The sequence below is a fragment of the Podarcis bocagei genome (genome assembly GCF_964188305.1).
Source record: "Podarcis bocagei genome assembly, chromosome: 1".
In the NCBI taxonomy this organism is placed as follows: Eukaryota; Metazoa; Chordata; class Lepidosauria; order Squamata; family Lacertidae; genus Podarcis; species Podarcis bocagei.
The window spans coordinates 69,824,523-69,837,412 of NC_138125.1; the positions used below are offsets into that span (position 1 = coordinate 69,824,523).

Genomic DNA, 12,890 nt, shown 5'->3' on the forward strand with positions numbered 1-12,890 from the left:
AACATATTCCCAGGATACCTTGGAAAAAAGTCTTAGTGACCTGATTTAAATATATAGGGTGCTATCCAACTAACTGGTTCCATCAGGACAAGGATTTCTGCTTGCACAGCAGAACCCCCCCCCCCCCCGCCTCTACCCTCCCATAAGTATTCTGGGAGTTTCCAGAATATATATATGCAGACCAGTAATGTTTAGAATGGTGTCAGAATAGTGTTATCACATGTGATTTTTTGACAGGAGCATATATAGAAAATTTTTAATGGGACTTGAAGAACTAATTAGCTGTAATTCTTAAAAAAAAAAAGTTTCATACATTTTGTTTTACTGTAAACAAAAATTACATTTCAGATTGTAGCGCTTCACACCTTAATAATAGTACAAAGTAGAACAACAGATCCCTGATGGATATAGAAAGTCCATTTAAAGGACTGGGACATGGACAGTGTGTTTAAAACATACTTATTCATCATATCTGAACATCAGAATGGCTAAATAGGCACACTGGGGGAGACAAAATTCCTTTTACTTCCAACCTCATGGTTCTCATTAAAATGTTCACCAGATAATTACTCAAATTGCTTTCTTTCTATGATGAGTCCTGAAAACTTTGAGCACAGTGATTGGTCTGGATCCCTATTAGACAAACAGCATCTACACAGGTTGAGCATACAAATCTTGCTAATTGGAGGGCTTTGTCCTTTTTGCACAGGTATAATAAACCCAAATTCCAGGCTGAGGAAAGTATTTCCATTTGGCAGCTGCATTAAAGAATATTCTGAATTTGTTAACTCGGGGACTAACTAAATTATAGAAATGTTTGTGGGCCCTGGCATTTAAAAGAAAAACTGTTGGAAAACAATGTGGAGTAGAGAGGTTTCACGCTGCTTCTCTCTAAATTACTTTCTAATGTCAATTTTCCTCAGGTTTGGTTCCCAATGCTTGCTCTTTTAGGGGCAAAAGTGGAGTGAAATTATGAAATTGAATTTGAGAAGCAGTAGGCAGGGAAATGATGACTGTGTCATTGAACCTGCTCCAATTCTCCCACCCCATATTTAGGGCTCTGTTTCAGGTTTGCCTCCTCCAGTAAAAAAGGGTTTTGCACAAACCAACCAGGTGTGTGAAACAACTCAGTAATTCTGGTGTTCATGTGCAGGGTTTTCTGCTTGGCAGGGGGTTGGACTCGATGGCCCTTGTGGTCTATTCCAATTCTATGATTCTATGGTTTTGTTTTTGTTTTTTAATTTAGGAGCCAGGCCTTTGTGCAACTGAACAGTCACCTGTAATTCCATTAAATATTTCCAATAATTCAACATTCTGTGACAGAAAAGTTTATGGTTCAGAAGCTTTAAGGAGCTTTGGTTAAAAATGAATCTGGCTTGTACTTATAGCATTTTGTCATGTCACCAGTAAGTTTTTTAATAATCCAAATAAGACACTTAAGTACATTTGAACACTAAACAGAGAGTAGCTTATATTACAATGATGATGTGCAACTCACAGTACACATACGTGCAAATGAGAAATTCAGATACTGTACATCTATTTTAAAAAAAGGAACCGGTATCATTCCGCCTTATACAGTAAAAGCGGCTTTGACAAAACATTATTCATGATTTGAATTTCAGTTACTGACCAAAGCAGAAGAGTAAACCCCAAACGATAATATGTTTACAAGTTACAATTTTATGTAAACACCACATGATGCAATAAATACATAAATACTGAAGAGACCCCATCCTTTTTTCCTACCACCTTCCAAGACATTCCTATATTCTGTATTTTTCGTAATAGTTCTCTTTCTATCATCTCCTCTTGCAGCTGTGAGAAGAATAAAAGCTTTCACTTTAGAATAAAAGGCAGTTCTAACATTGGATGTGAACTCAGAAGACTGTCTTTGGTTCTAGTGAAAAATAAATCTGGATCAAACCATGGTTTGATACTCTGGTTTGTTAACTATATTTGGTCATGACAAATCACAGTTCCCCGAGTTCATATGTAATGGGAAACCACAGTTTGTTCTAAAGTAAAATAAATGTTAATTCTTGCTCTTTTGCGCTGAAGGGAGAGTGCTTATGGTAGGGCTCACACCATGGGCCTTAAATAAGCTATATTTTATAAAATTAAGTTATGCATTGTAACAGAATCCATTTTATTCTTTATCTTTCAACCAGGTTCTGGAGTTTCACTCACTTCACACTTTTATGTGTATGCTGTGTGTAAACTATTGTCCAGCCAAATGCAGCAGTAGTATTAAGCACCTCTTACAAAGCTAAGTCATAGTTTAGTCTTTCCAGTTAGAATTAAAAAAATAATTCAGAAATACCGGTAATCCCTGAGTTCTGGACACATCTTTGTGTTGAGGCCCATTCTGAATTTTTCTACAAGTTTTAAAAATCAGCTATGACAAACAGTATTCAAATAAAGCGATAACCGTAATGCGAGGCATCGTTTTTTCCAGCTGGGCTGCAATCCTCTGAACAGTTCAGTGTGCAGAACCTTCCACTGATTTTACTGGTGATTTGTCAAAGCATTCATTTGGAATATATCATCTTGATATATCTTCAGCAGCAACAAAAACATTCCCCCCCCCAATTTTCTAGTGAATACAGTCATTACAAGAAGGTGACCCATCTTTGTGTTGAGATTGACTTTTACACAAAACTAAAGATCACAAAGTGGTACAAGTCATGGTGTGAAAGCACCATGTAAAATCCACTGCAATACTGTATATTTCTGCCAGTGTATTCCATCACCATCTTTGGTTAGAAGCTGTCGAAGTTTCACTTGATCCCTCTACATTTTGTTTGGGATGATCCCTTTGATAACTCAGCAGCACAAATTGCAAATATTTGCCACTGTGCAGTATTAAATCTTATTTAGTAGACACAGTCCCTTCTATTCTGTACACACATATTGTGAATTGTATTGCTTAAAAAATGCACTAACACTTTTTCTGCTGCTTACAATGTACACATATAATCTGTAATTTAAAGAGTATCTTCTTCCACTACAAGAAATGCTGCTTAAGGTTAATGTGTTGCTATACGGGTGATGTTTGTTTTAAAAATTGTAACACTTTGCTTTGTGACATATTCATGAAGTAAAGCATGCAGAAGGAACAATCACAAATACAGACAGGTGAATGAAAAATGATACAATCTTAGTTTTGCTTTCAACTAAATCAATACTATAGTTCTGTGACTTTCAAGAGCACTCGGAATTTAAATTCCAGGAAGTGAAAAACAAACCCTTTGAGCATCAATTTCTGCAATGGATGCGTATCAGACAAGACAGGCATAGAACTCATTTATTCGTTTTGCATATGTTGATGTGAATGAAGAGCTATTTTTAGAACTTGTAAGGAGAACACCATTCTTCTCTTGGTGGTCATAGCATGCAGGGCTTTCCTCTTCAACGACATTTTAAACATGATCTTGCAGTGCTGGTTGTCACTATGCGGGAAAGGAAAATATTTGCCTGGTGCCAGTGTGTACAATATTCAGAATTTGTATTCCCTTTCTAAAACTCCCCAAGTGCTGCTTTTCATCTTTTTCTTCCACTGGTCACAACTCCTAAATCCATCTCTGTCAGGTGGGGTGTGGCTGCAGCTGGATGGTTGCATGGGCTGGCAAGGTGGGCGATGAATATGGCCACTCCCAGCATTCTGTCCTGGAACCTTAGGGTGAAGAATATGTAATAAATCAGTAGGTAAATAAAGAAAAATCACCTGAGGAAATTGCTTCATTTTGCTAAAGGATAGAGGTGGCCCTGCTGGGATTCAAATAGCAGCATTCAACATACTCAAGGCCTTGGTCAGGAGATGTGTTTTTTATTTTATTTTAGGGTAATCTTTTCTATTCAGAGTCTCCAATGATATATCATAAACTGCTTTAGGGAGTTGCTTTGGACTCAAAAGAAATTTTCTTTGTATGGGGTGGTGGAATGTGTTCAGCTAATTTTACAGTTCTTCGAAGCTGGCAAGAAGATATGTCAGTCTGTTAAGAATAAATAAAATTTTAACTACAGGGAATGAATCTTATATTCATTTATAACTCCAGCTTCATATTGTATATGCAAATTAGCATTCAAATCCCCAAAACCTTCCACATAATGTAATGTAAGAATGACCAAATGGGGCCTTTCCTCCAGTGCACAGATCACTGGCTATCTGAAATTCAGTTCTTCTGAGTAGAAATTTCAGATATATTCAGTCTTTTCTAGTCTATCCCCCTTTTAGTAAACAAAACAACTTAAGTATCGGAAGCTTCATCTTTTGATTATTCAGAAAAAATCATAATTGACACAGAAACCTTGAATTATGTCTGTGTACACAACATACATTTTAAAGCCCTCCCTCCCAGATTCTTGGGAGCTATAGTTTGTTAAGAGTGCTGGTGGTTTCTTCACTGTGAGAAATGGAGTTAGAGGGAACCAGGCAGAGGGTCTGTGCTCCCATCAGTTGTCAAGGAGATGAACAACTATACAACTTTTAGAAGACATTTGAAGGCAGCCCTGTATAGGGAAGTTTTAAATGTTTAATGTTTGCTTATGTTGTCATATCTGTTGGAAACTGCTCAGTGGCTGAGGCTACCTAGTCAGATGGGCAAGATCCAAGTACAGTGGTACCTCTGGTTATGAACTTAATTCATTCCAGTGGTCCGTTCTTAACCTGAAACCGTTCTTAACCTGAGGTACTACTTTAGCTAATGAGGCCTCCCGCTGCCGCGCAATTTCTGTTCTCATCCTGAGGTAAAGTTCTCTTAACCTGAGGTACTTCCAGGTTAGCAGAGTCTGTAACCCGAAGTGTTTGTAACCCAAGGTGTTTGTAACCTGAGGTACCACTGTAATAGAATTCTTCATCATCTCCTCTGTGAGAGTTCTTAGGTGTGTGTGGATGTATTTTAAATGTATGGGGTGTGCGCAGAGTTTGACTCTGCAGCATTCATTTAAGATTGTGCCTGTAAACCAGAGGTGACTGTATCCTCCGAACCTCTATTGGAATTATTTGGTGGCAGAAGAGACCCTCCTTTCTGCTGGTCACTTGCCCTTCTCTGCTCTTAAATCCATCCACTTATTTTATTTTTTAAATCATAGTTCAGTAGTTGCACTCTTGTGGTCTGTTTATTTTTCAGCAGGACCCGAATACAACTTTCAAACTGCTTTCTAAATTTAGGAGAATTTAGAAAAAGAAATCCCCTTCCTGGGCTTCAATAGTGAGTGAGAAATAAATAAAATAACTCTGGCTATCGTAGGGATTGTACATGGCATGTCTCTCTTAACATGCCCAAACATTCTTAAGGGACATGTGCATCTAAAACTCAATTGACTCAGTAGGCAAAAATATCTTGCAACTTTCTCTTGCAATGCAGTTAGCTTCAGTACTTTGCTTACCATCAAGGTCATTTCTCCCTCTCTCTTCTCCAGTTAGTTCTGATGATCCTCGAATTCCAGCTCTTTGGCTCTGGGCATGAGAATAACAGAGGCTCAGCTATCAGTCTTTAACATTAATATTATCGAACAGGTGGTATCAAAGCATTTGCCCTTTTCAGCACGATTAAGAGCTGGGCGAACTAGGTCCATGTGGCCAAGTGCCTTCCATTCTCTTCTGAATCACTACCACCACCGAAATATAAATATCAGACCAATGGCAGGAAAGGTAACAATCTACGACTGAAAGTAAAAGGCTGCTCCACGCATTATGTAGGGCAGCACAGGAAATCACCCTACTCTGAGTCAGGCCAATTGATCTATCCAGCTCAGTATTGTATGCACTGACCGGCAGTGGCTTTCCAGGGTTTTAGGCAGGAGACATTCCGAGCCCTACCTGGAAATGCCAAAGATTGAATCAGTGACCATTTGCATACAAAGCAGCTGAGCTAAGGCCCTTCCCTAGGGTCAGTGCAATGCAGTGTTTGAAGTTGTTAATCATCCCAGAAGCTTACTGATTAACTTTGGGCCAGTCTCCACCTCTCAGCCTAATTGTGGGATTGTTGTGAAGAGAAAATGAAATGGTCCTATATATCCTGAAAGAAGGGTGGGATAAAAATGTAAAATAAATATGTACAAATGTATTGTCCACTGTTCTAGGGAGAGGTTTGTGTCATTGTCCCACCACATTGGGTGCTGACACAAGCTAGGGCCTTCTCTGTGGTGGCACCTGGAATTCAAATGCCTTTTTCCAAGAGGTGTGCATGGCACCAAAACTTATTAGAATTGCAGCTCCAGTATAGGAGCCACCTATTTTGCTCAGGCATGTATGCATGGCCATAGTCAGGGGGTCAGCTGCCCCCTCCTAAATCAAGTAAATAATAAATTTTTTTTACTAAAAGTAGAAATTGTAGAAAGATTTTTGACAGGTGTTTCTGAGCACTTGGGGTCAAAAGAAGGTAATTTAAAACAACCGTTGTTGAAACATTTCATTCCAAATCTGCTAGACAGAGCCAGACAGAGGATGATGGCAGGTGAGTGTCCTGCCCCCCCCCAACTTAAATCCTAGCTAGGTTAAATATAGTTAATATTTAATGGTTATAATTGAATTTACTGCTGATTATCTCTTGTTGCTGTTGGCTGTTTTATTAGATGCTTATTTCTTTTACTATATTTTATTTTGGGTTGTTTTAATATCATTGTTACCCGCCCTGAGTAGCCTTTGAAGCGTTGGATATAAAGAAATGGTTACTGAGCAGTGAAACTGTTTTCCCCATGCTCAAAATGATACATCTGCACATCCTCAAGTTGTGACAAATTGTGCGCAGGTGGGAGTCTTTTTCTTCCAAGGCGATAATCTGGCACTTTTACAAATTTCCAGAGGATGAAGTGCCTAAAGGCCCATAAGGATTCATCACAGGAAAACATATTCTCCATTGCTAACAGTTCTTTAGCTCAACAGTAAATATATGTTTAAAACCAATAGTAGCTTTTGCGCTCATTTATTGTAAAACACTTCCACCTGCAAATGCCAATAATGTAAGAAGGAGCAGTACTCTATCTCTGTACTTTAATGGCGATATGCTATGCAAGGCGTAATGCAGCAATTTAGTTCAATAATGGGCATCTGCATGCATCAGGAAGAATATCCTCTGCCTCGAACAAGCGAATATTCTCCCCATCTCTGATATTTTCGCTACTAATGGCAAACAGTGAGTTCTTACTTACATGATCAGCAGTTCAGATTCATAGCGCATTAATTTATTCTTCTCCAATACCAGCTCAAACCATTCATGTAACAGCTGAGTTTCATCTTGTGTGCTTGAATCTGTTTAAGATATTAAAAAAATAAATTTGCAATATCTGGTTTTCCTCCCCGTGATAACACTGCCATGTCCCCCCAAAAATCACATTCTGCAGAGACCGATTAAAAAATAAAAAATAAAATGGATTACACAAGCACCAAACACTACAATGAAAAATTGCTAAACTGTCAGCTAAAATATGTACCGGTAACCAAAAAATGGTTAATGCAGTAGAGAGTGGACCCACAGACTGGGAAATCCCACAAAGGGTCAGGAGCAGTCTTGGAGCAGTTGATACAATAGCACTTCTGAAGCTCAGTGGGCATGCCCCTAAACCACTGCCCAGATGTTTGGAAGGCAAACAGAATAATGATAAATAAAATAAAAATGAAACAAGCTTAGGTACAGATCACCCTCAACCTGGTCTGTTTTCCAGTAAGAGTCCCCATTAGTCATAGGACTGAGATTATTTCTGATTCTTCTAATGCATGAATTGTTGCTGCCCTAATTGTGAGATCCTCAAAGCTTCATTTTGCTCATCAGCCTTTGGAGCACTTTGTTTGGCCCCGACACATGTTCTCTTCTTATTCAGTCCAGTAGCTAATGAATAAACTCCCACCAACAAAAGAGCCTTTCATTCCACACTCTCGCAATTATTAGAGGGGAGATGCATTAATGTCACGGAAGACTAGTGTTTGCAGGCCTGTCTCTAAATTCAGTTATTCAGAACCTTTTGCAGCTCGATAGTATTGCTTAACTGTGATGATTTTCTAATTACCGTAATAATGCCTATTAAATCGCCTGAACTCCATAAGCACAGCCCTGCTTAAATACAGCTTAACCTAATAAGGGCTGGTCATTCATTAAAGCAATAATGCACATTATTTTTAAAAGAGTGAGTGAATGGCAATGTAACAGCTGGAACTGCCCATTTGACAACATAAATATAAATAAGCAACCCCACAAAATTAATAGGGTTCCTGAGTGGTTTGCAGAGCCTATGAAAAAATTGTGCACGGGAGACTTACAGATGAGGAATAATCACAAACTGCCCAAAAACAGCTCCCTCTGTAGTTGTCTACCAATCAATATAAATAGGAGGGGGCCCAACCTTAATAAAAGGAATTAAATTACAATGGATCAGGAAAGGAAACGGGAGCTGCAGTTTCTCCAGACACACCAAGTAGGTGAGAGCATGACATTTCTGAAGCAAAGTAATTAATTGTCTACTATTGAGCTCCAGTGGACATTGAGATATTTAATGTTGATTTGAATGTGATGCTATCTGCATACAGTTACTCCATCCCTTACCACATGGCCCCTCTGTGTGGCAAGCAGTTTCTTTTCCCCCTGCCCCCACACACTGGTCATGGCTGGTGTCCATTGGGGCTGGTAGGGCAGAAGGCAGGAAGCTCAGCAGTAGAGGAGCAAGACCCAGTGAAGGGCAGAGTTCATCCTCTACAAGGGCAATACTGAAATACAGGAGGATGAGGATGACAGCCAGTGTGACTCAACTGGCTGTAAAATCCAGGCAAGTGGATCCAGGCTGAGGTTAGTGGGGTAGTGCCCCATTTGCCCTAGTGAACACACACACAAAGCGCATGGCAATGACATTTGGTGGACCAGGAGTCTTCGGGTGCCATCTTGAATAAAATATTGGGGAGGGGGCAGGTAAGTCCCACCGTGCATAATCGATCACATGATGTGGTGCACGCACAGCATTTGAATGGCAATGCCCTGTCAAACATTTTATTGGGGAGTTTCCAAAGGGACCTCGGCCTCTAGGAGTTGGCTCCTATGTCAGGTGCCAATAGACCAGTGCTCTGTTTTTCTGTTGCCATTGTGTGCAAGGAGTGCTTGTTGCCATTGATTCTCAGGTGGGGAGAGCAGGGTGGTAGGGAATGTGGGGGGCTGGGCGGAATTGCTCCCTTAAGTGTTATTTTGAAGACTGCATTGAAATGAGAGAACACCAGCACAACATAAATGTTAACAATGGAACAAAGAGGGTCTGCCTGAACAATAACAAGACAACAAGCAAGCAGAAGCAGTAGAAGAAGGGGGGGGGGAATGAAGATTCTGTTTCCAGGATTAAATAAAACACTGTAACCAAAATCTGTGCTCTTATACATTTGTTATCATAGATAATGCATGAGTTTTATACTAAGGGCTAACTCACAAAAGAAAATCTGAGCTGAGCAAACTGAAATCAAAGAAATTGTCTGAGGATCTCCCTCTTGTGGCCAGGCTGCTCTTGAATGTTAAACATTTCACCTCATTGCAGGCTGAAAATTCAACTCTGTGATCAGGGTCAGCTTGCAGTCACATGCATCAGACTATAGCTTCCAGGGAAATGTTTTAACAACAGTTTCCTCAACCCCAGCTCCATACTTTGCCCATCAGATCTATACCAGAAGTTGCAAACTGAATAGAAAGCTAAATTCCATGAAATTTTCAAAACCAGATGTACAATTGAGGCATCAGGCATAAGCCTGCATTTTATTAATGTTTGATCAGGACTTGTATATTAAAGAGAGAGCTTAGATTTTCAAAAGTTTCATGCCAGGCAAGAAGGCTAGCTGCTTAAGAAAACACTGGCAATGTTTTTCCTCCTAGACAAGGGGCCCCTTTTGATTGATAGCAGAAGACAATTCTCAAAGTCGTAAAAGCTGAAATTACAGACTGAGTAAGGACACTGACCCTACATGTTACAGAAGATAACAAAGGCAGAGATAAATATAATTAGGAATGAGTAAATAGTAAAATAATGCCAATGTGCCTCCCAGAAAAATGAGCCAGATCTTCTTTCTAAGGTTAAAGGCCAAATGGAGAAGCATCTAGCTGGCAGAAATTTTGGGAAGTCTTTTTAAAGCTGAACTGAGAGAGTTTGAGGGCAATAAATGTTGGGAAGAGCTAATGGAAACAAAGCAACTGGCTGGAGAAGGGGGGGGGAAGATGTAAACTAAAGAGGTTTCTTCTGAAACTGTTTTATACTGAGTTCCCTTTTCTACTTTACAAAGACCTTATTCCTTTTAAGAGGCTACCTGTGTTGTGTATTAAATATATTGTCTTAAATATAATTATGCAAAGGATTTAGAAATGCTAGATTCTTATTTCATATAGTTGTAAAGAGTTGTATTTATCCTGGAATTAAGTCAGACACCAGCCCAGCCCTCTTGCTAGACAAAGAGACGCCATCCAAGCTGTCCTGATATATGGCTGTCAGGCATTTGTTTAGAAACCTTCAAATGAAGGAGATCTTTCAATGTTGATGTGAAACTCAAGATCCTTGACATATGTTTAAGATAAAAATTTAAGATTAACCATTTGTTTTAGAAGGCAATAGGGCAAGGAGGGCAAGAGGTGAGCTGGTAATTAAGATTCCTTGTTGAGACACATGTAAGATATATTACTGCTTATTTGTCATTTATAGATGTAACAATATATAGCTCTTTGTGTTCCTTATAAGGACAGGAGGATATGGGTGTATCTTTTAGGATTGGATATAGCAATCAGCCAATAGGAAATCCAACCAGGCTGATTGGACAGAGGCAGCCAAAGGAGGAGCAAAGGGGGCTGGATTAAGGGGATATAAGTGCTGGCCATAATGGCAGGAGGCCAGGCCAGAGCTTGGTAACCATATACCACTGTGCCTCTCATTTATTTGTCTGACAAATAAATAATTATTTTAATTTCTCTATTGCTGCGTTGAATATTTCATTCCAGCTAAGCGTTAACCACAAGCAGGGTGCTACACAATCACCAGGAAAGCTAGCATATTCTTCGGATAGCCTCAGATTTACTGCTCTGTTTACCTGATTCTCCTCGTAGTTCCCTCTCGAGCTGAACACCATACACCTCCAGAGCTCGCTGCTTCTCCTCCACTTCTTCCAGTAGTCGCTGGATAGCCTGGACAGATTCATACATATGTTTCAAGCAACAAATTTGCCAAAGGAGTACTTACCAATATGAAGCTACCATATTGGTCTGTCTGAGTCAGTGTTTTCTACTCTGATTGGGCATATGAAAGTCACAGGCAGTGACTGACTGTCCCATCCAAGAAATGGTAAACTGGAAGTATTGGGCACTTTGCTTTGGAGCTTCAGCATTATTATTATTATTATTATTTATTAAATTTGTATACTGCCCTTCATCTGGCGATCACAGGGTAGTTCACAACATACAGTATCCAACACATGTTGGTCACTGAGCTCTAGGCATCACTGCCATTTCCCCAACATCATCTTAATCACCTAACAAATATTCCTTTTAAATACAGGCAAGTGAATTTATCTGAATGGCTCTGGCATATGAAAACAAACAAACAAAATAATATTTGTTTGTTTGTTTATACCCCGCCCATCTGATGCCAGGGAGAAAAAGGAATGGCAGGAAAGGATTTGGGATCTTATAAATACACCTGCATTGTCCCAGACTGGCAGTATTACCAGATTCCACCCTGCGTAAGTATTTTGGGGGCACTATATATGTAGCTATGATAGCTGGTAAACTTCTACTTAATCTGGGAAATACAACATGCTCATTCGCCACACCAGCTCAAGAGAGACAGGGGCTGCATATTAGAAAATCACAGTTTCCAATAGTTAAAAGAATATGTGGCTGTAACCACCATGAGTTATACGGGTGAAAACAAAGAACATAGATGACTGTATGGAGGCACATAAAGGGGAATGGGAGTCAGAGAGGACTGTGGGCTGTGTATCCGCCTCAGGCAATGCTATTTTGGTTTCTCCCACAAGTTCTTAAATTTACCAACCAGCCACCACGAAATGCATTTGGTTTGGCTGCCAGTTTTATGCAGTGCTTCTTTTTTGTAAAATAAAAATGAGGTGCCAGTACTCATATGTTGATAAAAATGCCACAGGTGCCAAAACAAAATGAGTGCAATGGGCAGTAAATACACTATACCAGTGAGTACCATCACAAAAAATGGTTCTATCGAAAGGAACTCCTAATGACCTGTGCTTTATGGAGCCTCTTTAGTTCCTCTTGTTTAACCAGTTGCTTTGTTTCCTTTTCCAACTTTCTGTTTCTTCTCAGAGTTCTTTTTGTCTACAAAAAAGAGAGAGGTAATCAATACTTTGTACTTAGCCACAGCTTTTCATAGACTTTTCTTTTAATGTGGATGTTAAGTAGTTTTTGACTGTGTTGGCCAGGCACATTCTGAGCCATTTGTCCTCATCAATAGGGACCTTACTGCAATCTTAGCTAGGCATTAGCATTTTCTGTCAATAATGTTCCATCAATGAAGATGAAACTGCACATCTGTAAGACCAAGACAAATTATCTTGGTGACTAAAAAGTAACTCTAGGGAGTGCAAAGTTGCCACTCAAATCTTGACCTACTTGCTATATCTGCAAAATGCTAATAAGTCAGTCCATTGCGGAAGAAGAGGAGCATATATTTTGATGAGAAAAGCAGCCAGGATTCAGATGACAGTTTGGCCTACTAGGTTTATGAGATGATAGTTTGCCATGCATGGAGACGCTCACCAAGAACGAGATGTAGATAGAGCAATACCTATTTTGAAAGTGGGATAATTGTGGGAAAAACCATGTGAAACAGTAAATAGAGCATGAAGAGCTTTCAAACTGAAGGTCAAAGACTATTTGCAATTTAATAACCAGACTGCTTATAAC

At 39.5% G+C, this 12,890-nt stretch overlaps 1 protein-coding gene across 2 annotated transcripts in view; it reads right to left on the bottom strand.

Annotated features, from left to right (window-relative positions):
- Window positions 1–1,390: 1,390 nt before the first annotated feature.
- The window catches only part of MICAL2 (microtubule associated monooxygenase, calponin and LIM domain containing 2), a 154,807-nt gene continuing 143,307 nt past the window's right edge, over window positions 1,391–12,890 (bottom strand). For both annotated transcript variants that reach the window (XM_081198117.1, XM_081198116.1), the window contains 5 exons: window positions 12,210–12,302; window positions 11,045–11,138; window positions 7,156–7,255; window positions 5,392–5,461; window positions 1,391–3,676 (listed from right to left, as the gene is read on the bottom strand). In XM_081198117.1, coding sequence (XP_081054243.1) covers window positions 5,425–5,461; window positions 7,156–7,255; window positions 11,045–11,138; window positions 12,210–12,302 — 324 coding nt within the window. In that variant the 3' untranslated portion in view covers window positions 1,391–3,676; window positions 5,392–5,424. The remainder of the gene's footprint in view (window positions 3,677–5,391; window positions 5,462–7,155; window positions 7,256–11,044; window positions 11,139–12,209; window positions 12,303–12,890) is intronic.